Source organism: Podarcis muralis, chromosome 3, assembly GCF_964188315.1.
Source record: "Podarcis muralis chromosome 3, rPodMur119.hap1.1, whole genome shotgun sequence".
NCBI lineage: Eukaryota > Metazoa > Chordata > Lepidosauria > Squamata > Lacertidae > Podarcis > Podarcis muralis.
The window spans coordinates 6,519,675-6,546,745 of record NC_135657.1 but is presented as its reverse complement, the minus strand read 5'-3'; the positions used below and the strand labels follow the sequence as shown (position 1 = coordinate 6,546,745).

Below are 27,071 nucleotides of genomic sequence, written 5' to 3'. Positions count from 1 at the left end.
AAGGTTGTTAATGCAAGGAGAGAAAAATTAGCAGATAATGCACCCACATAACCACATAACTGGCAACTATGTCAACCTTCATTCCATTTTACAGCCTTCATTCCTTTGCTTTCAACATCTGCTAATCAGAATTCTGAGCTTCAGAAATACCTAGTGGTCCCGGGCCCCAAGGAAATTAGATTAGCATCAACCAGAGCCAGGGCCTTTGCAACTCTGGCTCCGGCCTGGTGGAACGCTCTGCCTCATGAGACCAGGGCCCTGCAGGATCTGATTTCTTTCCGTAGGGCCTGTAAGACAGAGTTGATCCGCCCGGCCTTTGCCTTGGAGCCAATTTGATTCCCTCCCTCCCTCCCTCCTTCTTTTTTCTTTTCCTTTCTCCTCCTGCGATGAGGCTACATTTTAATATATTAATGTTTCAGTATTTTAATGTTGTATTTTAATGTTGTTTTTAAGTTGTAATCATTCAACTTGTTTTTATTATTGCTTGTTATCTGCCCTGAGCCCAGCCTTGGCTGGGGAGGGCGGGGTATAAATAAAAATTATTATTATTATTATTATTATTATTATTATTATTATTATTAAGCATTCATGACAGATGACTATCTGTGCACAGGAAAGTGCACAGGCTCCCAGGGGAGATGCAAGCAGTGCAGGAAAGATGGACCTCCTAACGGACCGCTCCACCAGATTGCCTCTTGGGAATAGATGGTAAGTAGGTCTCATGGCATCTGCTTTTGCTGGAGGTCAAGCTAACTCAGGCACCTCCTGGCCCTGAACTGGGTCAGCTGGCCATGATTGTCTAGAAATTGGTAAGGAGTTCAGGTTTTTGTTTTCCTCTTCCCTTCCTGTCCTTTTCTGCTTATGTGCCGTTTATGGCTTTTTGTTTTTTAAATTGCACTTAAGCCACTCTGGGAGCGTTTTGACTGAAAAGCAGAGTACAACTGATCAAAACAATTTAAACAATGTTTCTGCTAACAGTTGTCTCCTTATATCTTCTTGGTGGTTTCTTTGTTTTTGTTAATTCTTACATTTCTTGTTCTTGCTTGTGTTTATAACTTATGGATGATGGGATGAAGTCATTGATTTATGTGGGTGTTGTGTGGGAAGCCTATAATGGCAGCAATGGACATAAAACTACATGAATCACAAAAACAAGCATGTTAAGCAAAATGCATCCAAAAAGGTACAGACCAGGAGAAAAGAACACTGAAAAGTTTCTTTCTTGGTAGGTATGGCAACTACAGTCAAACTGAACAGTCCAACCCAAAGAGGTTGTATCAAACTGCATTACAGCCGAGCTCTTACCCGAAATTCCACTTCCTTTCTATCCAGGCTCTGTGAAGTTGGCAACAGCTTTTGTGAGATGGCAGGAAATCTGTTAACTGATATGGAAATAAAACAGCAGGAGAAAGGCTGTTCTGCAGGTAAATATTAGGAAGTTCTCCAAGATGAATAAATTGCATAGGATGAGTTAAGAGAGAAGAGTTTGGATGCCGAGAGTTGCACGTAATACCTGTTTGTAGCCTGGACCACAGGACAGATTGTCAACATATGAGAAAGGTCATTGTGTGGGTAAATCTTAGGATGATGTGCAAGATAAATTAATGGCTTAGGATGATTTAAGAGAAAGGGGCCTGGAGGGTTCAGGTGCTATGCTGACAGTTACCGGATTTGGCACTGCAACACTATAAGTAGAGAGAACCTCCTTGTTCCATCCAAACTCCACTTCCTTCTGCCTTAGAGTGCCTTCCCTTTCGTAGAGATCTCCGAGGAAACTGCTGCCATGAGGTTCCTCTACCTGAGCTTTACTCTGGTCTTCATCCTTTTCCATGTTGTTGCAGGTAAAAGGGCACAGGAAGGGAGTAGCTGCAAGAAATGCAGAAGGTCTCAGCTTCAATCCCAGGTATTTCCCCTGCCAGAGACCCTGAGAAACTGCTGTAGGTGGAACAAGAGCATGAATTGGCTGCTTCCTATTCTATCTGGCTGCTTAAAAAGGGGTGGAGGAGGAGGAAAGTATTTAACAATATATTTAATATTGAAATTGAATACATGGCTTTTGCAAAAGCAGAAATGTTCAGGATACAGACTGAGCCACAAGGCAGGTTCCATGGTGGTCATTTATATTGCTGAGAGTTTAGAAGAGTCAGTGTGCATGATCCCCAAGTCCTTTCTAATTCCAGAGGTCCTGGATCTAGGAAGAGTAAAAATCTGGTGAAGGATTCCATTATGGACCTAACCCAGCAAGTTTCATAGCCAATGAAGAGATTGTTCCCCCTGGCCAAATGGGTGGGCCTTACCCCCTCCTCACCTGGCTGGTAGCTGAGAAAGACTATAGCCAGCACATTTGGGTGTGAGCTGAGCAAGAGACATTGGCAACACTACTGGGGAGATTCCAGAAAATACCATTCTCAGAGAGGACACAAATGGCAATCTATTTCTGAAGCTCAGAACAGCTGTAATTCTGATTAGCAGATGTTGAAAGCAAAGGGGAACCTTCAGTAGAATGAAATGAAGGTTGACATAGTTGCCAGTTATGTGGATCTGTGGGTGCATTATCTTCTCATTTTTCTCCCCTTCCATTAGCAACCTGCAAGATGTAGGCTTGTCAGCAATGCTTAAAGATCCCGAAGCAGTAATAATCATCATCATAATTTTATGATTTATACGTCACCCAATTGGCTGGGTGCAGCTCAGTGTCCGCACCCTTACAGGGTTCAGGAATCTGCTGGAGCTTTTTTAGTGAAGGAGGACCGATCTGACCCTTGCTTATTGTGAGGCAGCAGAAGCCTCTAAAAGTTGGTCATCCCATTAAATACGCATGGTTCTAGATTGGGAAAAAGTGGTTGGAAACCCCTTTGCCCCCTTTCAAAGAATTTATTTCCCTTCTCTTTTACACAGGGAAACTTTCCTGTGAAACGTTTGGAGGATCTTGCCAATTCCCAGCAACTGCAAACTGTACTTATGGAAAAGTCCCATGGGTCTCCTGTGGCGACAATGGAATCTGCTGTAGTAGTAAGTGATATCCATTGAGTTGTTTTGTTTTGCAAAAGAGATAAAAATGCAGTAAATAAATATATATATAAACAAGATGCCTCTCAAATCAACCATTCTATGAAAAATTGATTATGTTGCTCAGTCAAATCAGGACTTCCCATGCCTGACAATCGAAATCTGCAAAAGAACTCTTGGGAAGTAAGTCATATCCATTGAGTTGATGGTCCCACTTACTTGTGAGTGCTTACTCCTTTATATTCCTGATTTCCTGATCTACACTCTGCATCTTCACTGGAGGAAGCAGGGCTTGCCACGAGACTATGGCAAACAGAGCTTGCTGAACTCAGAGCCACATATCTCATCAATCAATGAGACAGTCCTCCAATACGCAGAGTCTCTGGGCCCATGACCATTGTCAGAAGCGCCAGGGGGGAGGTGTGACACACATAGCCCCCAGATCTGAGCAACCTCTCCAGGCATCTTCTCTCCAGAATGTAGCATGGAACGGACATAACTCAACAGTTATGTGCAAAGATATGTGCACACTCAAGCAGCAGAGTATAGCTGGAAGCTGAGGCTGTGAGGTGTGGCATCTAAGTAATTTATTAAGGAATATATCCAGGACAAACCAATCATGGCGTCCTCTCACGCCTTCTACAATCCCACGGAAGAGATAAGGACTGGCATCCGTTCCCACACTTTCCAAGCATAGAATGTAAAAACAGACATGTGATGTAACAATCACACATCCAGCAACAGGAGAGTGAAAATACTGGCAGCAGAAGCCTGTAAAAGTAGGCCATCCCATTAAATATGCAGGGTTCCGGTTAGGAAAAAAAGTAGTTGGCAACCCCTTTGCCCAATTAATTTTCTTTTTTTATTTCCCTTCTCTTTTACACATTGCAACTTGACTGTGACTTATATGATGGATCTTCCCAATTCCCAGCATCTGCGGAATGTCCATATGGAGTAGTCCCATGGGGCTCCTGTAGCAGTGGCCCCTGCTGTATTAGTAAGTGATATCCATTGAGTTGTTTTGTTTTGCAAAAGAGATAAAAATGCAGTGTGTGTGTGTGTGTGTGTGTGTGTGTGTGTGTGTGTGTGTAAACAAGATGCCTCTCAAATCAACCATTCTATGAAAAATTGATTATGTTGCTCAGTCAAATCAGGACTTCCCATGCCTGACAATCCAAATCTGTAAAACTCCACCATGAGCTCACCAGCTGGACTTGGGTAAACCACACTTTCACTTTCAGCCTCAATCTCCCCATCGGTATCATAGGAAATAATAATACTGATTTGCTGTTATAGAAGGCTTTGGAAATTTATTTATGAATGGCATTTATATCCCACCTTTTGCTCCATGGAGCACAAGATGGCTTCTAATTTAATCCTCACATCAACCCTGCAAGGTAGACCAGGCTGAGAGTGAGTGACTGGCCCAAGGCCACCCAAGGAGCTTTTTGCACAGGAAGGCCTCTCAAATAATGACAATTTACTTCTCTATCTTTTGCAGAGAAACATCCGGACTTTGGATTCTGGGCAGAACCCTTGGGAGATATTTTGGATTGTAAGTCATATGCACTGAGTTGGTGTTCCCTTTATAATCCTGGTTTCCTGATCTACACTCTACATCTTCACTGGAGGAAGCAGAAGCAGGGCTTTGCATGTGCTAAAGAAATAGTCACCAATGAGTTTATGGATCAGAGTAGCTGATACTATACTCATATAATATTAACTCTGTTTCTTTAAGCAAAAGGTTGGATTCAGTTTTGATGCAGCACTACTAGGTTCTGCATCTTCTTTTAGGCATTAGAGCCTCAAGGTTTTCATCTGTCCACAGGGAATTTTGATACCGCGGATGTTCATGTGGATGCAAACTATGCAGGCTGCACATCCCATGGGCAGTACAAACTGGCGGCTCTTATCTAGCTGTACAAAATTTTAAGACAACCCTCCGTAAGTGAGGATTAGCCAGCCGTCTGCTGCTGGTGAAAGAACGCAAATGTCATTTGGCAGCAAAGAGTCCCATTTCATTCTGCACTTTTCAGGCCTCACCTGAAGTACAAAAATACATCATAATAACCAGCAAAACCAGAGCTAGAAATTTCATGGTCCACATGGACTTGAACCAGGGGCACCATCATCATGGAGAATACTAGAAAGCTAAACATGGTGAAAGTTATTGCTGCATTTTAGAAATACTTGGAAAATGAATAGCTATTTAAAAAGCAACTGCAATCCTAGGCTGCAGATGAGAAATAATTTAATACATCCATTCTTGGCTGTGGCCAATTCTGAACCCAGGTTTTTAGAAGGCAAACGACTGGCTTGAGTGTCTCCCAAGACAGGTGAATTTTATTTTTATTTTTTCATTTTTTAAAAATTAATTTCCACAAAATTATAAACAATGAAACAAACATACATACATAAATCATAACCCTATTAAAATTACACTTAGTAATATTGTTAAGTGACTTCCTCACTTCCCCTTGGTTGAATTTCCATGCATATCCATTTAACGGCTTTCCAAATCATAATTCTTATAAACTTGACTTAGTCTGTTAACCTCCTTATATCTTTTCAGTTCAAAATTAAACATATTCAGCATCACTTAACTTAGTATATCAATTCCTAGCCAATCTGTTACCTGCAAGCTATTTCCTGTTAATTTAACTTAACAAATATAGTTAAATAATCATAAATTTTTGTCCACTCTTCTTCCTGATACTCCTCCTCCTTCTGGTCACAGACTCTTCCGGTTAGGTCGGCTAGCTCCGAAAAATCCATCATCTTCATCTGCCAATCTTCCGCCGTTGGTAATTCTTGGGTTTTCCACTTTTTAGCTAGTAAAATTTGAGCAGCAGTTGTGGCATACAAAAACAATTTAACATATTTCTTGGGCAATTCCAAACCTGTTATTCCAAGAAGAAAGGCCTCTGGTTTCTTTATAAATGTATATTTCAACATTTTTTTCAATTCATTATAAATCTTTTCTCAGAAGTCTTTCACCTTGGGGCAGATGATAAAAAGTTCCTTACTTTTCTTTGCATTTCCAGCATAGATTATCACAGTTTTGATATATCTTTGCTAATTTAACAGGAGTCAAATAGCACCTGTACATCATTTTCATTATATTTTCCTTTAACACAGTACATGAGGGTACTTTATCCCTTTCTTCCACAGTCTTTCCCAATCCTCAAACATTATATTATGCCCCACGTCTCTTGCCCAATCTATAATCATAGATTTAACTTGTTCATCTTTTGTATGCCACTCCAACAATAACTTATACATTTTCGATAAATTTTTACCTTTATTATCCAACAACTCTGTCTCCAACTTGGATTTTTCAGAAGCAAAACCTCTTATTGATTTTATACAATTCATTAATCTGGTGATAATGTAACCAATTTAACTTATCTCTAATTTGATCAAATGGTTTTAATTTATATCCTTCTTCATCTTCTATTAGTGACAATTTTAAATTTGACCATATCTGCAAATCTCTCTTAATTTCATTCCATAATTTCTCGTAGTTGTCTTTATTCAGATTTTCCCCAGAAAGATTCACCCCCAAGTATTTAACTTTTTTCACAATATCTAGGTCCGTCTTTTCTTGTAGTGATTTTCTTTCATCATTATCCAGATTTTTCTCTAATACTTTGGTTTTGGTTTTGTTTAGTTTAATTCCTGCTACCTGTCCAAACTCTTGTATCAGCTCCAGTGCTTTAACTGCACTGGAGTCTGGGTCTTGTAATGTCAATACTAGATCATCCGCAAAGGCTTTTAATTTATATTGTTTGGTTCCTGCTGTAATACCTTTAATTTTTCATGCTTTCTAATCATACTTAGCGAGACCTCTAGAACTGAAATAAACAGCAGAGGGGAAAGTGGGCACCCTTGCCTGGTTCCCTTCTCAATTCTAATTTCCTCCGAAACCACATTATTTACAATAATTTTAGCTTTTGTTATTTAGCTGATACCATTTAAAAACTCGCTTTATTTTTTTTAAAACATAATTTTTATTAACAGGCCTATCCAATCACATTATTTCCAAATCATATTTCTTCCAAATTATACAGCCAAATTTTTAAATTTCGTTGGGGGTACTCATACATCAAGCTCCAAATGAGGATCAAAACATCACTTCTGTTACTGCTCAAACAGTTCTATCCAGATCTGTCCAGATAGTCTCTGTATTACTTTCTTCATCTTCTTGTTGTTAGCATGTATTCCTTTCTTTGCAATCTCTGATAGTCTTCACAAGCAGGTTAGGAACAAACAACATCTGCGTGGGTTTTGCACACTCCAAGAGTCATATCCGCCCTTCCTCCCCTTCTTCAAAAATTTATCCTCGGTCTGTCCTATTAATTTCCCCAAGCTTGCTACGTATATCACAAAGGGGCTCTGCCAGGTTATCACATTCAATCCATCATTCACATTCCAATGACCCTGGTCCTCCTCCCCTCGTCTTTCTTCGACAAGCCTGTCTTAGCAAGACGCCATTAAAAACTGCGTCATAGAATTTTTCCTCCGCTCTCCAGTATTTACCAGTCCTCTCTTCAATCAATAATTCACTCCACACAGCTCTTAAATTCTTGCTTGCGATTAGTAAAAGGCGATGATTCGTCTCTCTGGGGTGGAGGTTTATAAATACTCACATAAGGCAAAGAAAATAAAAGTTTTTTCCTCCAACCCCCCTCTTTTTACACTCCACACGTACCAGTCTCATAACGGTGGTTCATCGCTTGATTTATTTGTCTCCTCCCGTCGCTCCAATCACAGAGATGCATTAATCAGCAGCCTTATCTCTCGAACTTTGCTTGATGTATGTGCTTCAGCTTCATTCCAATTATATATTTCCAATTATATTTTCGAGCTGAAGCGAACCAGGGCGCTGATTGGAGACAGCGTCAGAAAGAGCCGAGCTCACCGAGGGCTGGTGCTAAATGTCCTGCACCCCCTTCTTTCGAATCCAGGGGTGCATTATGGACATCGCTGGCAAGGCTGTCCCCCCCATATCCTTGGGGGGGGGGGCAGGAAGACTGCATACTTCCCATAGCAGCCTCTTTATTACCTCGTGTGGGTCGGAGAGATGTTATTGTTGGCCATCTTCCAATGCGCCACCTGGTGGCCCCCCCCCTAAAATCGCTTTAATACCATTTAAAAAATCTTGGCCCACCTCCATACTCTCATAATCTCAAAATTATATAACATACAACTCCAAGATACATTGTCAAAGGCCTTCTCTGCATCCATAAACATTAACATTGCTTTGCAACTCTTTCTTGCTCCCAGCAGCTGGAAGGTATGAGCCTTAAAAGTAGCTGCGTATAAACGGTAGCGGCCTCGTGGGCTAAGGCAAACGGAAGGTAACGTAATAAAAGAAGGGATTACAGAAAAGGGTGTGGGTGGGTGGGTGGGTGGGTGGGTGTGTAACCAGGCACTAGGAGTGGGGGGAAGACAGCAGACTAGCAGATTTGGATTTAGAAAATTAGGAAACCCCTGCTTAACAACCCTGAAATTAAACCGAACACCAGAAGTGGGGGGAAATAGGGAAGTTAGCTCAATGAAAAGTAAACTGCAGTAATTTACATCCAAGCAAAGATCCAAACTCTCCCAGTACTACAATCACAAGGAATTAGCTCCAATAGCAATAAACAGCCCCCCCCCCCACTCTAAGCCTTGCGAAATACTTCCCTGGCTTCTGCAGACAGCAAGGAAGTTAGACCTGTTGACTCGCGACGGGACGACAAAAGTGAGGGCTGGAGGCTGGCGCCGTAGCAATTGAGGCTGCTGTACACGCCCCCTTGAAGGCACCTGGTTGGGTGCCTGACCAAGGGCGTGGGCGCCAGCCAGGTGAGTGGGAGGCAGGGGGCAAATGCCCCCTGCTTGAGGCGGAGTCCGGCTCCCGGCCACAACCACTCCCCTCTCTTGCAGGGAGGAGAGTCTTTGCTTCCAGCTTTTCCAGGATATCTACCACATTTCTAATATTGTCTTTCATATGTCTTCTAGGCAGAAATCCTGCCTGGTCCTTGTGGATATACCTAGATAAAACCTTCTTTAGCCTGTTAGCCATTATATTTGCCAAAATTTTATAATCCACATTGAGTAGGGAGATTGGTCTATAGGTTTTAACACTGGATCTATCTTGACCCTATTTAGAAATCAGAGTGATATAAGCTTCCTTCCAGGTTTTAGGAGCTTTGCCCCCTCGTAAAATCAAATTAGATACTTCTACCAGGGGTTGAATAAGCCAATCTTTCAGTGTCTTGTAATATTTCACTGATAGACCATCAGGTCCTGGTGCCTTGCCAAGTTTTTTGTTTTGTTTTTGCCAAAGAGATAAAAATGCATCAAGCAGACAAATAAGTAAGTAAATAAGTAAAGTCCCTCCAAACTCAACCATTCTATGTAAAACTGATAATGTTGACCTCTTTCTGTCAATTATTGGCAGGATTTTGTCAAACCCCCAAACTACAAATTGTACCTTAGGAGAGATTCCACTGGTCTGTGAAAGTGATGCATGCTGCTGTAAGAGTAAGAGATATCCATGAGTTTGTGGTTACACTCACGTGTGAATTTTTAATCCTGATTTCCTGATATACACTCTACATCTACAGGAACGTCTTGAGTGACGTCAGTGAGCAGCCCACATCCATAGGTGTGAACGCCTGATTGCTACGCTGATTTTGCTTGTGGAAGTGGGCCTTATCAATCGATTTGTGAAAGCAGACAATGGAATAAAGATCAGTCTGTTCATATGATCATCTAATTAAACACATATTAAACTGAAATTGAGAAATTGTATTTTTTTTTTAAGCATCTATGGCTTAATATGACCCACCTCCAGTGGAAGTGCATCATATCTGCCCAAGATCCATCTTGACAGGAGTCCTCATCCCTGAGTCCCAGGAGCAGATAACTGCAGCCATTGCTTTTCATGCACCCAGGCAGAGCTTGGGTTTCGTTGCCAAGTTGGTTATGTGAACACAGGTGGGATAGGCTGAACTCAACCCAGACTGGAGCCATGACCTAACTAGAGCTGATTATTAAGGAGCCACTGCTTTGTGGGTGCCCATGTTGGGATACTGCCAGGGAGAGAAAGTCCATCATGGCCCCCAAGCCGGCTGCCGGACGATCCATCAATCTCCCGTAGACATGCAGTATCAGCAATTAGTGACGCGAGCTCCAGAAAGTATAGTTTGCCACATTCCAGGGCTGGTGCACACTCTTATCAGCAGATAGTGCACAGCAAAAGATGCATGCAGGAGAGCATATTTACAAGTTTATTCAGCGTTGGTCAGAACAAAGAAAAGACATGACCGACAGCTTCAGCGTTCAGGCAGGAAGAGTGAAAATGAAAGCAACAGAAAACATAAACATCCTGTGAACAGGAAATGTGCAGACTCTGTGACTCACAAAAGCCTGCTCCCTATTAAGGTGGAACGGAAATATCCTAACATCCTCCCGCTTTCTGTGTAACCTGTAGTACCTGTGGTTCAACCCAATTGCAACCTTTGTACGTAAACCTTAAGTTGTTCTCTGTTAACAACCTTAGACAACAGATCAGCAAGAATTTCATTTCCTGGCATGTAGGACACCTGAATGAGTCCTTTCTGAATACACTCTCTTGCACGATGTAGCTTAATGTGCAAGTACTTGGTTCTTTGCTTGCAACTCTCTGAGTTCAGCAAAGCCAAACAGGATCTATTGTCTTGATACACTTGTACAGGACATTTCACAGAAACTCCGATGTCCTTAAACAGTTGCATCAGCCATTCACAATCCATGAGTGAAAATGACAGAGCATTGAGTTCTGCTTCACAGGAACTTAGGCTCATTGTTGTCTGCTTCTTGCACAACCAGTCAAACAGGCAGTGGTTGTACATGTAGCATACTCCAGAAGTGCTTGTACCATCTGTGGTGTCACTTCCAAAACTTGCATCTGCAAAGATTTCAAGACCTCCAGTCTGGTGAACCTCAGCCTGTAGTGCAAAGTCCCTTTCAAATAGCGGGCTATGCGCTTCAGAGCTTTCCAATCCTGAACAGTAGGGTTGTTAGCATGTCTGCTAAGCAGGTTAGTGCTTACAGCTATGTCAGGTCTTGAACATCTAGCAATGAAATTCAACTTGCCTAGAATGCATCTGTACAGCGTAGTGTCAGAAAACGTTTCAGCAGTACTATCTACCTGGTAACCTGTCACCATCGGTGTGTCTGCTGGGTTTGCATCAACCAAATTCAACCTGGTTAATACATCAGCAATTTTCTGTGTTTGGTGTACCAGAAAATTACCTGCTTGGTCCCTCTCCACCTGCAGAGAAAGATAGTTGGATACCTCACCAAGATCCTTCATGTCAAAGTGCTCCTTCAGCTGAGCTAGGGTGCTTTGGTACAAAGCCTGATTCTTCCAAAACATAAGAAGATCGTCAACAAAACATATACAATACATTTTGTTTTGCCCCTCTTCCTTGACAAACACACATGGATCAGCTTTGCCCTGGTGAAAACCTAGAGAAAGCAACGTCTCAGTGAGTTTTGTGTTCCAACACCTGGCACTCTGCTTGAGACCATATAAGGATTTCCGCAGTTTACAGACCATTCCCTTCGGTATCTGCATTCCTTCAGGTGGAAGCATGTACAGCTCCTCCCCCAAAATCCTGTACAAAAAAGCTGTATTAATGTCATGATGGGAAACATGCAGTTTCTCCTCCGCAGCGATCTTGAGCATCAGCCGAATGCTCTCATATTTGACGGTGGGTGAGTAGGTCTCATGGTAATCCTGTCCTGGTACCTGTGAAAAACCTCTGGCAACCAATCTGGCTTTGTGTTTAACAACCTTGCCATTCTGGTCTGTCTTGGCCTTGAAGACCCATTTGCTGCCAACCAGTCTCATCCCTGGGACTACCGGTACCAGCTCCCAAGTTTGGTTCCTGTTCAAGGAATCAACTTCAGCCTTCATGGCATTAAGCCAAGGCTCAGCATCTTTAGAGGTTAACTCCTGAACCTCTTTGAAGCTTGAAGGTTCCCACACCTTCTCTGAGCTACTAAGAACAGCAGTTGCTGTCTTAGCAAACTCATCAGCAAATCTCTTTGGAGGTCTCCCCTTCATGGCTCTCTCAGACCTGCGTACTAGACGCAAGTCTTCTGGACTCATCTCCTCTTTCTTAGGAGAAAAGTGACCAATGGAGAACAGTGGTTTTTCCAGTTCATTGTCAGACGCATCAGATGGTCTGACTGAGGCCTTTGCGCTCTTGTAGTCTGCTGTGTCATCACTGTCACCGACATCAGCAGCAGCGCCGCCCACTGAACTGGAATCCGAACTTTGATCATCATCATCATCCTCAGCTTCCTCAGCTTCCTCAACATTATCTGCTTTTTTCACATCACCTTCATCCTCCTCTGGGTAACTCTGGAAAATTCCCACATTTCCCCCCCACTTAGGATTGTACTCAACACTCTTTGTGAACTTTATGGACTTATAGTCAGTCATCCATACCCTGTATGCACCTTTTTCGTACCCCATGAACAAACCATGTGCCCCACGCTTCCCAAGCTTGTTGCTTTGTGGGGTTTGTACCCACATGTCAGAACCAAAGATTCTCATGTGCTTGACGCACGGTTTCTTACCAAACATTTTCTCATAGGGAGTACAACCAATAGGTGATGACAATCTGTGATTAAAAGAGTAAACAAAAGTCGACAGAGCTTCCCCCCAAAACTTATCAGGGAGATTGGCATCATGCAACAAGGTTTTCATTCCTTGCAGCAACGTTTGATTTGCTCGCTCTGCAAGCCCATTCATCCATGGCGATCTGGGCATTGACAAGTCATGCTGGATTCCCTTCTCAGTCAGGAAAGCTTCAAACTGCTGAGAAGTGAACTCCCCGCCCCGATCAGTAAACAGACAACCAATGTGTTTACCGTGAACATTCTCCAACCAAGCACAGAATGCCTTGAACCTAGGAAACGCTTGCGATTTCTGCTCGAGCATAAACACATGAATGTATGGAAAAAGAATAAATTAGTACCATGAAGTACCTTGCTCCACCCAAAGAGGGCACAAGTGGACCAACTAGGTCTGCGTGCACTAGCTGGTAGGGTTTGGAAGCCTGCCTGCTAGACTCCTTGCCTTTTGGAGCAACCTTCACCTTGTTCTCTGCACAAGATACACATTTCATGTGAAACTTACGGGGTTTGATGTTCAAACCCTCTACCATCTCTGGCATCTTGGCCAGTGCCTTCCAAGAGAGGTGACAAAATCTTCAATGTGCATCGTGAATGCATCCTGCATGAAGAACTTTGTTAGTTTGTGCAACACAACAAGAATCAACATTAGACACAGCAGCAGCTTTGTCATCATAAGTTATACAGAACAAACCTTCTATAAACTTTGCATGCAAAATGTCCTCTTTGCCTTTTCTGATGACACAGACGCTCCTCTTGAAGGATATCTCAAAGCCACGCCCAGTAAGCTGTGGAACACTGAGCAAGTTGTCTGCAGCACCTGGAACATACAGTACATCTTTGATGGTAGTGTGCAGACTTGCCAGTTTCACAGTCCCTTCTCCTGCAATTCGCAACGTCTTTCCGTCAGCCAGGTGGATCTCACCTTCTTGAGGTTTGAAGGAGATAAAGAGATGGCGGTCTTTCGACACATGGCAGGTACACCCTGAATCAATAACAAACCTGGCCTTGGCCTTTGGAGCAGTTCTTGCAGCAAGCAAAACCTTGTTTTCCACCGGCGTGGGCTTTTGCAGCTTGCCCCCCTGCTCCTGGCCATCAGACTTGCCTTTAGCCTTTGGAGAAGCTGTGCCAGCAAACAAAGCCTTGTTTTCCACTGGCATGGGCTTTTCACCCTCCCTCTGCTTCTGGCCATCTGCAGACTTCTGTCTCTGTTTACTTCTGGCCTTCCGGTATCTGTGAGGATGACCTTGGCTCCCATGAGAAACAGAGCTCTCAGCTGCCGACTCCTTGGCTCCCCCTGGAGACTGGAATGCTGCCTGGGATGACGTCACAGTCAGCTCCCCCTGCAGCTTGCAACCGGTGCACTCAGCATCCCTGCATTCACTCGCATTCTGGGAAACAGCCAGGACCTCCGATGCAGTCAAACTCTGGGCTGGGATGATTGGCAGATGGGCTTTTTTCAAAGCATTCCACATCTCACGTGCTGTCAAGTTGCCAGCTAACGTTTTAATTTCCTCCAGAGAGACGGACAAGACTATTACGTCCATGGCCCTCGAATCCTGGGCCCTCCATCTATCTGTCAGAGGAACTGGAGGGGCTTCACACACAGTATGCCACACTCCAAACTGATGCAGCAAACTCTCACACCACACAGCCAAGGTCTCATAATTGTTGCCTCTTTAGCTTTGGGCACTCCGCAGCCTCAGAAGCTTGGAAAAACTCCATTCCAGCATTTCACTTGAGCCATGAGCCTTTATGCCTTCAAAAACTTCTTATCTCGGCAGCTCATAAATCATAAATTCACTGGTGCAGCTCCCAGACCCATTAATCTGCCGGAGATCAAAGAGACTTTGCCTCGGCAACGAAAAGCCTCACTTTTGCTTTTCCTCCACATACCTCTCAGCAGTCCGTCACAGTCTTACTCTCCTGTAAGTGCTGTGAATCTGGGCCCGAAACCTGTTGTTGGGATACTGCCAGGGAGAGAAAGTCCATCATGGCCCCCAAGCCGGCTGCCAGACGATCCATCGATCTCCCGTAGACACGCAGTATCAGCAATTAGCAACACGAGCTCCAGAAAGTATAGCTTGCCACATTCCAGGGCTGGTGCACACTCTTATCAGCAGATAATGCACAGCAAAAGATGCACGCAGGAGAGCATATTTACAAGTTTATTCAGCGTTGGTCAGAACAAAGAAAAAACATGACCGACTGCTTCAGCGTTCAGGCAGGAAGAGTGAAAATGAAAGCAACAGAAAACATAAACATCCTGTGAACAGGAAATGCGCAGACTCTGTGATTCACAAAAGCCTGCTCCCTTTTAAGGTGGAAGGGAAATATCCTAACAGCCCATAGGTCATTGAGAAAGAAATTAGCAGCACCTCCTTCCCAAAGCCTAGTTAGCACTGTCCCAGATGTAGGAAGGAGATGGGAGAGCCATAGGACCCTTCCAGAGCCCTCACACCTCCTTCCCAATGCCTGATGCCCTGCTTACCCAAAGCAAGCACTTAGAATCATAGCATTGTAGAGTCGGTCATCTACTCCAACCCCCTGAAAGGCTTTGGGTAGGAGGTGGGACGATGCCCCTTGGCTTGGTGACCTGTGTGTGGGAACCGGTCACACTGCCCTAAATCTTCCTCTGGACTCAGCTACATTAGTTTTAAATGCAATATAACACTGGGACACCAGATGGCGCTGTAGAGTTCTGTCTTTCATCAACTTGATTTCCCATTACACATTTTCTTGAATCCTGAGCACAATAGCAGGAATTTCAGTGAAGTTGGGACACAGGCAAACCTGATTTGCTCCATTGTTCCGTTACATCATAATGATAAAAATAATAATTATAATAATTTCGTTATTCAGACACCACTCATCTTACTGGGTTGCCACAGCCACTCTGGGCAGCTACCAGCATGTACAGAAACATATTGAAGCATCAACACCTCTTAACTGCTGCCAGAATCCTCTTCCAAAATCCGGTGAAGAAATGAGAACAACAACCATGAGGGAATGAATAACTAAAATCTGGGCCATACATGGTGAGAATAAGAGAGGGCAGACAAGGAAATGTCTTTGCCAAGAAATGAAGTATTTTTAGAAAGTGCTGAAGTAAGAAGGCATAGGAGAGTATAAAGCCATTTTTGTTACTTGGAACCTTTCAATATTATTATTATTATTTGTGTTTGGAATTACTATGGAAATGTGGTCCTAGTGTTTAATTCTAGATGTGCTGGTCCCATGGGTTACCCGAGAGGTGAGGTCCAAGTCCGGTCCATGGTCAAAGGTCCAAAGTGGAGGCAGTCCATAGTAGCTGAAGCTGGGTGCAGGGCAGGGAGTTGGGTGAAGTCAGGAACAGGCTTCCAAGCAGGGAGCCAGGGCTGGTCAGGAGCTCAGGCAGGAAAGCAGGACAGGGTTCAGGCAGGAACTAGCAACCAACAATGTTGCTCCCGCAACTTGGGACTGGGGCTGGCCGGCTTTTATCTGCCCCGAGGCATAGGGCGGCCCCGATCCTCTGGTGACTCGCCTCTCCTGGCCTGGAGGTGAGCACTCCTCCTGCAGGAACTAAGTTCCCTCTGTCTCTCTGCCCTGAGCCTTTGCAGCTCAGGAGAGGCTGGAGGGTTACCGGACCCAGAGGCAGCCTCAGCTTCCTCTGACGGGGCTGAGAGTGGAGCACCTGCAGGCAATGGGTCCTCAGGAGTCAGAGCAGACTCAGCTGATGCCTGCACCTAAGGATCCAGCATAGGTGAGGACCCTTCAGGCTCATGTCTCAGCCCCGGCTTAGCTGGCTCTGGAGGCGGGGATCCTGTGCAGGCTGGGATCCCTCAGGTTCAGCATCCAAGTCCGAATCCCAGGCCATCACACTAGATATATTTTTCTACTTGTATTTTATTTTGATTGGCACCTGTGATTATACATTGTCTTGTTATTGTCAGGCTGCTGCCAGCAACTCCCAGCCAGTTGCCAGGAACACACAAAGACAAGGAAATGTTTCTTACCGTCCTTTTATAATTCAGTAATTACAGAGAGAGGCTATAGAACCCAGCCTCTTGGATAATGGTGTTGTCCCTAGTGAATCTCCACCCTCTACCCCCATCTCTCCCACTTCCTCATTCATCACTTCTACAGGTGCTGCTACGCACCCTCTGTCTTTGAGTTCTTCGCCCTCTGACTTTCAAGGCTCAACAGGTTCTGGGAGAGAGGGGGTCTGGAATGCTTTCTAAAGACATTGTGTCCATCAGCTGTTGCCCCCCTAGTGCTTCCTCCTCTCCCATTATTTCCCAATCCCCCCCATCTGCCTCTGAGTTGTCACCTCCCTCAAGCCCCTGTTGTAAATCTAAACTATCTTCCACTTCCTCCTCCCTAGAAGGGTCAAGCTGGGGAGGCGGTCTCCACCATTCCTCCTCCGCCCAGTCCCTGACAGTTTATGAATCAATGTGTATGAATTAAAGTCAAAAAGAATGAAATACTCAGATGGTGATTGAACCTGGGATCTTGATCACTAGGCAGCAATAGCCCTTCCTGGTTCTTCAGTTCCACCTGCCCCCACTCCCTGGAACCTCCCTGAGTCCCTTCTCTCATTCACAGAAATTCCCACCCCTCAAAAAGAATTCAGAGTTCTACTTAGAGTAGACCCATGGAAAGAAATAAACCTAATGCAGCCATGCCCATTAACTTCAATATCACTAAATGCCACCCTCAGTTATTTGTGGTCACCCACAAGGCAATGGCTCCTTAAAAATCAGCTTCAATTCAGTCATGATTTCACTCTGGGTTGAGTTCAGCCTGTCCCACCCATGTTCCCATAACCTGTGTGCATGAAAAGCACTGGCTTCAATTATCTGTTCCTGAGACTACTTGATGAGGACTTCAGTCAAGAGGGATTTTCAGCAGATAAGATGTTCTTTCATTGGAGGTGGGTCATATTTATCAGTAGACTTTTTTTAAAAAAAAATCAAACACACACAAAAACATTCAATTTCAACTTTGCGAAATTATTTTGTGTTTATTCATCTGAGCAGACTGATATTTATTTCATTGCCTGCTTTCACAAATGAACTGATCAGGCCCACTTCCACAAGCAAAGATCCAGAAGAATTGTCGTAACCATTGGACGTTCACACACACGGATGTGGGCTGCTCACTGGTGTCACTCGGGGGCACAGCATTTTGCATTGATGCCACAGTTAGCCGGAAGAGTTTTACCAGACAGACAGGGTTCATTGAGTCCCACTTGGCAGAACCCTCCCAGTCTATTGCACTGGGGTGTTGTCGGTGGTTTGTCTGCAACAAAGAAACAATGAAATCTTTCATTGATGGCCCTAAAGTCAGGTTCATCACCTTCAGAAGATGTGTAGAATTGTAGAGTTTGAAGGGTTTGAAATAACATCTAGCCCTACCCCAGTGTCTCTATTTTCCAGGGACATCCCTGATTTAAAGAAGCTGTCCTGGTTTCTGATATGATCCCAGAATATCCCACTTTTCCTTAGGACGTCCCTATTTTCATTGGATAAATGTTGGAGCATATGGAGTTATCCAGCACCCAAGTCGTCTGAAGTTTTTATAATATTTAATGTTTTATTATGTGTATATCTGTCTATTTATCTATCCATCTATACACCTTTCCAACAGAGCGATACCTATTTATTTACTTGCACTTTGAAGAGCCTTTGAACTTCTAGGTTGGCAGGAGCAGGGACCGAACAACAGGAGCTCACCCCGTCACGGGGATTCGAACCTCCGACCCTCTGATCGGCAAGCCCTAGGCTCTGTGGTTGAGACCACAGTGCCACCCGCATGGGTAGACCAGTTTAAAAAGTCCAGGACACCAATTTTTATGGCCTTCTAGTGACTATTGTGGGTCAGTTGCTAGAATTAATGTATTTAGCTTTAACTGTGGCAGTGTGTACTCAATTCTGATATAACTAAGCCTCATGGAGAAAAATACACATCAGAAGGCTCAGTTTGGTCACTAGATGCAGAACCTAGAACTGCAGCTTGAGAACTGAATCATACTTTGTATTACTAAGAATTGGGTTAGTATGTCCTGAGAATAGTATCAGCTACTCTGATTTATAAAGTGATTGATCACTGTTTCCTTTAGCACAAGCAAAGCCTTGCTTCTGCTTCCTCCAGTGAAGATCTAGAGCGTAGATCAGGAAATCAGAATGAAAAAGCAGGATTAAAAATGAACAAACATTCCCCCTTGTTAGCATGACCAACTCGTTGGGTTTCACTTACTCTTGCAGCAGTTTCCATTAATGCCACACATGGCTGGAATATAACCATAGGGACATTTCAGAGTTAGTGGCACCTGGCAATATCCTCCCTGTTCTTCGCAGCTTTTGGCAGGTTGCCCTGTCAAAAGAGACGGATGTAAATTGTCATTATTTGAAAAGACTTCTTGTACAAAAAAAGGGGGGACATTAATTGGTTGACAACATTTTGTTTTGAGCATTGGAATAGCACTGTCAAGTATGAGACCCAGGCTGATTTGGTGGTTAGCATGTCAGACTAGGGCCTGGGAGACAAGGGTTCAAATCCTCACTCAGACATAAAGCTTTTTGTTATTGTCCACAGCTTCTGGGGAGAAGATTACTCTGCTAAACAATTGAAAGAGGTTTTACCTACACTAAGGGTACCAGACGTCCCCGCTTCCCGGGGACAGTCCCCGAATTTACACATCAGTCCCCATACAAAATCCATTGAAGTTGAAAAGTGTCCCTGGATTCATTGAAAGAAATTGGGTAACCTTATGTAAAGAAAAAGAAGGTACTTTGTATCATATGTGGTGGGAATGTAGAGAAGTTAAAAAAATTCTGGGAGATGATATATAATGAGTTGAAAAAGATGTTTAAAATGATATTTGTACAAAAACAACAACCCAGAAGCATTTTGTTAGGGATTTTAGGACGAGATCAGCCTAGAAAAGCAAAGAACTTATTTATGTATGCTGCAACAGCAGCAAGAGTCGTGTTAGCACAAAGATTGAAGAATGAGGAAATCCCAACGAAAGAAAAATGGCAAGAAAAACTGATGAGGTATGCGGAATGGGCAAAGTTTACATATAAACTACGTGAGAAGGACAACAGTGACTTCAAGGAAGAATGGGAACTTTTTACATACTACTTAAGAAGACAACAAAATGATTTGGACTCCTTGGCAGGCTTTGAATAAACATCCACAAATTTATTAGTAGAACATATGATGGATAAGGTAACGATTTGTACAATTCTACAATATGCAGAGAAAAATATGTATAAACAAATCAGAGAGGGGAGCTGAGGGAAGTCTCTGGGGGGTGGGAGAGGGAGGGAGGGGAGGGAATAAAAAGGGGGGATGTAATTGGTTATGTTTATTGATAATTTGTGTTGTTAACATTTTTCAATAAAAATATATTTTTGAAAAAAATAAAAAAATCTGGTAACCTTAACCTACACTCAAGTATCTGTGCAGGGAAAGTGTGTGGACGGTAACCTTTTAGATCTGTCCACAGGGGCATTGTCTCTTTGAAAGTGATTTTTTCTGGAATCTCCTCTGTAGTACTGCTGATAGGAGCACATTCAGTCCTGCTAGGATGTATGCCCTGCGTTGATCTGGGTGAGTCAGGTGGCACAGATAAGTCAGACAGCTCTCCCTCTCTGGCTTCTGCCTGCAGCCTGCGTATTCTTCAGCTCACATCCAACTGTGCTGGCTACTGCCTTCTCGCAACCAGCCAGGTGAGGAGGGGGAAAGGCCCACCCATTTGCCCAAGGAACACCATCACTTCTTTGGTTATACTCATTGGGTCTTTAGGTGGCAGCTCTGGTGGTCATTCTCTCACAAAGAAGCTTGTCTGGCTAGTTCAGAAATGAAATCCTCCATTAGATTTCTACCCTTGCTGAATCCAGCAATCAGAAAGGACTTGGGCATCATGCACACTAACCCCTCCAAACTCACAACAGTATATCTGTATCTGAAGAAGTGTTCATGCACACAAAAGCTTATACCCAGAACAAACTTAGATGGCCCCTAAGGTGCTATTTCAATTGTGTCAGACCAACACTGCTACCTGCCTGAACAACATAAATGACCACGATGGAACCTGGGGTGGGCCTCAGTCTGTAACGTTGCTGCTTTCACAAAAGTCATCTATTCAAATACAGTTTTATTATGAAATGCGTTCCTTCTTTACCACCCCTATTTCGGCAGCCACACGGGATAGGAAGCTCTCTTATACACAGTCACACTAGTTCAGAATTGTCTACACTGAGAGGCAGCAGATCTCCAGGGTCTCTGGCAGGGGGGAAACCCAGCCCATGACCAACTTTTACAGGCTTCTGTTGCCTCACAATAAGGGTCAGATCTGACGGAAACCAGCCGTCAACGGGTGGTGCACAACAGAGAAAAAACACATCGCCATATAAGGTAATACTACAGAGCAGGAACATAACTCCATATAAGGTCAATACACTTAATACACTGCAAAGCATGGACATGCCACGTCACCGTGGTCAGCGAGGCACCAGGTGGCGCTACAAGCCTCTGCCATGGCTTCATGGCTCCCACATGCCCTCTTTCTTTATTTTATTAATCAGAGTCATATATTTCATTACCAATACGATTATACCGAGCACGATAGGCCACCCTTGTAAGGCCTGAAGCAGGCCGTTGACGGGAGAACCATGCAGTACATACAGAGATTAAAGAAGGAATACATTGTATACAGCAACACAAAATAATGCAAATAACTACTATAATGATCACTATAATCAATAAATGTCGAAGCTGACTCCCATCCAGAAGCCAAGAATATAACCATGCCCATGGATCAATGGAAGGAGGGGGGGCAAATGGACTGTGAGCTACCATGGTTTCCATATGATCAATTGTCGCAGATATGCTGATATTATTATCAGGAATAAACATAAAACAATGAGAATGAACAAGTGCACATACCCCCCCTTTTGAGGCCAAAATGACATCCAACACATAACGATTTTGTAATACCACCTCTCTCATTTCAGACACCTCCTGGTTGAGATCCTTCAGTGCTTTAATGGTATCATTGAATAATCCTTCAGTCCAATTTGCTAGCCGATGGAGGTCCCTATAGTTCATTGCTGCGCCCACTGAGGGCAGCAAGGCTCGAGAAATCTGGGTACCGGTATATTGATTTATGGGTGAATTAACCTCCCAGCGATTTCGTAGTCTAAGAGAAGATGGTAACTTATCAACTTTATGCAACAACGGAACCACGATACCCAATGTACATGTGCCTGTGAGGTTTCGAGGAATGGCTTTGTATGCTTTTTCGCCACAAAGCAACCATAACTCTCTTTGGAGTAAATAGCTGATATTGCTACTCTGTTGGGACCAATTAAAGGCTGCAGTAAATAAAGAACTGATGTGAAATTGCTCATCAGTGGCATTTGCTAAGCCAGGGATAGAAGCATTCTGATTCCAAGCCACCTGGTAGGCTTCCTTTCTAGTTTTTAGCCATGCACTGGTGTCACTCCTATAGCACTGAGATTGGTCACTGTATGTTCCTGTAAGAGAACAAGAGCTATTAAAAGTGAAATTCAATGTATATTGACAGTTTGGATATATGCCCCATGATTCTTTTCCCTCCTCAATTTGAAAACAAATGGGGGCAGGCTCATGGAGGGTCAATTGCACTGGAGGCCAAAAAGTTTGGTTAGGGGATATAACATTTGTAAATTGAAAAGATCCATTAACAGGTACACCATGAAGCATTAAGCCTGAACGAGGGGCAAAAGGGGGCATATGCATACACAACCAACATTTAGAAGCATGTAATAAACTGGCAGGGATGCAGGTGGCGCTGTAGGTTAAAGCCTCAGCGCCTAGGACTTGCCGATCGAAAGGTCGGCGGTTCGAATCCCTGCGGCGGGGTGCGCTCCCGTTGTTCGGTCCCAGCGCCTGCCAACCTAGCAGTTCGAAAGCACCCCCGGGTGCAAGTAGATAAATAGGGACCGCTTACTAGCGGGAAGGTAAACGGTGTTCCGTGTGCTGCGCTGGCTCGCCAGATGCAGCTTGTCATGCTGGCCACGTGACCCGGAAGTGTCTTCGGACAGCACTGGCCCCCGGCCTCTAGAGTGAGATGGGCGCACAACCCTAGAGTCTGGCAAGACTGGCCCGTACGGGCAGGGGTACCTTTACCTTTACCTTTAATAAACTGGCAAACATAATCATATCTTGTACAAAAATATTATTCCTCCAAATCTTATGATAATTTTCTCCCCTAAGAGTCTTATTCAACAACGCTGTTCTTCTAGTTCAAGAGTGGCTGAGCTGTGGATACTGCCAGCCAGAGTAGAATTCTGACGGCAGCGGCTTGCCAGCTGATAAGGTGAAATATGGTGGTTTCAACTGGACTGGGTCGTCTGCTTCTCTTCCTTGTATAACGGTGCAACAAAGGATGGTGAGGCAGTTGAAGGGCCTCACCATGGCTGTACGCATTGAGCTAGAACCCACAAAGGCTTGTCCTCGACTTCCACTGCCACGTACCCTCGTCCCCACGTGATCAGCGGAACAGGTCCATGCCACGCGGGATCAGGCAAGCGTCGGTACACCACCAATTGGTGGGGGAGTGTCTCCTCCTTCCTAAAATGCAATTCCGCGGGGGTATGGGTCCTATTATGTGGATATAAAAGATGGTTAAGTACAAAAAGAACTTGGTGGACTGCCGAAGGGATATCTGCTGTTGGTATGCTTCGGCCGCCAAGCTGCTTAATCAACAGTGTTTTGAACGTCAGGTGCGCTCTTTCCACTATAGCTTGCCCTGTGAAGTTAAAGGGTATACCATCAGTTAATTTCACATTCCACAACATACAAAACTCAGAATATGTTTTAGAAATATATGCTGGACCATTATCAGTTTTGATGCGCGCAGGTTTACCCATGACTGAGAAACAGCGAATAGTGTGCTGGATCACATGATGAGCTGTCTCCCCCCTCATGGGCGTAGCCCATATGAATCCAGAGTGGGTGTCCATCGTGAGGTGAACCTTGGAGAGTGGAGCCAACACCTGCTTCTTTGTTATTTCCATCCCTTTGTTTCCAGTCCTGCCCTCTGGAAAAATATCCCATTGCAGCCTGGCAAATATTAACCTTCTCTTTTCCAGGTTGAACATGCCAACCTTCTCAAATATTCCTCAAAAGAAACAGCTTTCAAATCTTGTACCTTTCTGGTCACCAACCTTGGAAAACACTCAAATCAGTCGTTTACCCTCTTAAAACCTGGGTTCAAGTACATCAATTGTTAATAAGGCCCAAAAACCCTAAAGAACTACTTTGAACTTAATATGAGCCAAGGAATGGAAACAAGGGTTATTTGGCATGCCAGCAAAGCAGTAATGAGAGGGTTTCTGATACAACAAAATTCAACTAGGAGAAAGTCACAGAATGAGAGAAAAGATAAAATTATGGAACAACTAAAAGACAAAGAGAAGAAGCTCAGAGGAAACCCAAAGAATTTGCAGATTCAAAAAGAAATTAAGGTCTTACAGGTTCAATATTCACAGTTAGTAAATCAAGAAATATAATGGAAGTTGAGAAGGATGAAACAAACAAATTTTGAATCTACAAATAAGTGTGAGAAATTATTAGCCTGGCAATTAAAGAAAAGACAAAAGCAAAGTACTATCACAAATATTATAACAGAAAAAAATCTGTAGAGAACCCTGTAGACATAAGAAAATATTTTTACAAATTTTATAAACAACTGTATAAGAAGGACAAAGAGGATTTGGTAAAAATTGAGCAATTTATATAGACTAATGGTTTGTAGCAGATCCTGGAAAATAAAGAGATCCTACTAAAAGCTTCAATTACAAGACAGGAAGTGGAACAGGCAATAAACTCAATGCAACTTGGCAAGGCATCGGGACCTGATGGTCTATCAGCAAAATATTACAAGACACTGAAAGATTGGCTTATTCAACCCCTGGTAGAAGTATCTAATGTGATTTTACGAGAGGGCAAAGCTCCTGAAACCTGGAAGGAAGCTTATATCACTCTGATTCCTAAACAGGGTCAAGATAGATCCAATGTTAAAACCTATAGACCAATCTCCCTACTCAATGTGGATTATAAAATTTTGGCAAATATAATGGCTAACAGGATAAAGAAGGTTTTATCTAGGTATATCCACAAGAACCAGGCAGGATTTCTGCCTGGAAGACATATGAAAGACAATATTAGAAATGTGGTGGATATCCTGGAAAAGCTGGTAGCAAGGAAGAGTTGTAAAGCAATGTTAATGGTTATTGATGCAGAGAAGGCCTTTGACAGTGTATCTTGGAGTTTTATGCTATATAATTTTGAGAGTATGGGGGTGGGCCAAGATTTTTTAAATGGTATTAAAGCGATCTATCAGGAACAAAAAGCTAAAATTATTGTAAATAATGTGGTTTCGGAGGAAATTAGAATTGAGAAGGGAACCAGGCAAGGGTGCCCACTTTCCCCTCTGCTGTTTATTTCCGTTCTAGAGGTCTCGCTAAGTATGATTAGAAAGCATGAACAAATTAAAGGTATTACAGTAGGAACCAAACAATATAAATTAAAGCCTTTGTTGCTGTTCTAGTATTGACATTACAAGACCCAGGCTCCAGTGCAGTTAAAGCACTGGAGCTGATACAAGAGTTTGGACAGGTAGCAGGATTTAAACTAAACAAAAGCAAAACCAAAGTACAGTGGTACCTTGGGTTACAGACGCTTCAGGTTACATACGTTTCAGGTTAAAGACTCCGCTAACCCAGAAATATTACATCGGGGTAATAACTTTGCTTCAGGAGAAGAACAGAAATCATGCTCTGGCGGCACGGCAGCAGCAGGAGGCCCCATTAGCTAAAGTGGTGCTTCAGGTTAAGAACAGTTTCAGGTTAAGAACAGTTAAGAACATATGAACATCCACGGTATCAAAATTCCCTGTGGACAGATGAAAACCTTGAGGCTCTAATACTTAAAAGAAGATGCAGAACCTAGAAGTGCTGCATCAAAACTGAATCCAACCTTTTACTTAAAGAAACAGAATTAATTGTATATGAGTATATTATCAGCTACTCTGATCCATAAACTCATTGGTGACTATTTTCTTTAACACATGCGAAGCCCTGCTTCTGCTTCCATCAGTGAAGATGTAGAGTGTAGATCAGGAAATCAGGATTTTAAAGGAGCAAGCATTCACAAGTAAGAGGGAACACCAACTCAATGGATATGACTTACTTCCCCAGAGTCCTTCCAAGGATCTAAAGTCCGGAGGTTTGTCTGTGCAAAAGATAGAGAAGTAAATTGTCATTATTTGAGAGGACTTCCTGTGCAAAAAGAAACATTAATTTGATGTCCGTTTTGTTTTGAGCATTGGAATGGCACTTTCAAGTATGAGAGCCTGAGGTCCTGGACTAGGAAATGGGAGACCAGCCTTCAAATCATCATGAAGCTCCTTGGGTGGCCTTGGGCCAGTCACTCACTCTCAGCCTGGTCTACCTTGCAGGGTTGATGTGAGGATTAAATTAGACGCCATCTTGTGCTCCATGGAGAAAAAGGTGGGATATATATGCCATTCATAAATCAATTTCCAAAGCCTTCTGTAACAGCAAATCAGTATTATTATGTCCCATTATTATGTACTGATGGGGAGATTGAGGCTGAAAGTGAAAGTGTGGTTTACCAGAGGCCAGCTGGTCAGCTCATGGTGGAGTTTTACCGATTTGGATTGTCAGGCATGGGAAGTCCTGATTCGACTGATCAACATAATCAATTTTTCATAGTATGGTTGATTTGAGAGGCATCTTGTTTATATTTATATTTATTTTTCTGCATTTTGATCTCTTTTGCAAAACAAAACAACTCAATGGATATCAATTACTAATACAGCAGGGGTCACTGCTGCTACAGGAGCCCCATGGGATTACTCCATATGGACATTCCACAGATGCTGGGAATTGGGAAGATCCATCATATAAGTCACAGTCAAGTTGCAATGTGTAAAAGAGAAGGGAAATAAAAAAAGGAAATTAATTGGGCAAAGGGGTTGCCAACTACTTTTTTTCCTAACCAGAACCCTGCATATTTAATGGGATGGCCTACTTTTACAAGCTTCTGCTGTCAGTATTTTCATTCTCCTGTTGCTGGATGTGTGATTGTTACATCACATGTCTGTTTTTACATTCTATGCTTGGAAAGTGTGGGAACGGAGCCAGACCTGTCTCTTCTGTTGCATTGTACTTTTGTACTTGCTCTCTCTCTCTTAGAGAAGGCATGAGAGGACGCCATGACTGGTTTGTCCTGGATATATTGCTTAATAAATTACTTAGATGCCACACCTCACAGCCTCAGCTTCCAGCTATACTCTGCTGCTTGAGTGTGCACATATCTTTGGGCATGTG

At 43.3% G+C, this 27,071-nt stretch overlaps 1 protein-coding gene across 1 annotated transcript in view; it reads right to left on the bottom strand.

The window, feature by feature from the left end:
* Positions 1–17,654: 17,654 nt before the first annotated feature.
* The window catches only part of LOC144327138 (uncharacterized), a 53,109-nt gene continuing 43,692 nt past the window's right edge, over positions 17,655–27,071 (bottom strand). The window contains exons 2-3 of the mRNA XM_077925324.1: positions 18,922–19,038; positions 17,655–17,964 (exon numbers count right to left, since the gene is read on the bottom strand). Coding sequence (XP_077781450.1) covers positions 17,831–17,964; positions 18,922–19,038 — 251 coding nt within the window. The 3' untranslated portion in view covers positions 17,655–17,830. The remainder of the gene's footprint in view (positions 17,965–18,921; positions 19,039–27,071) is intronic.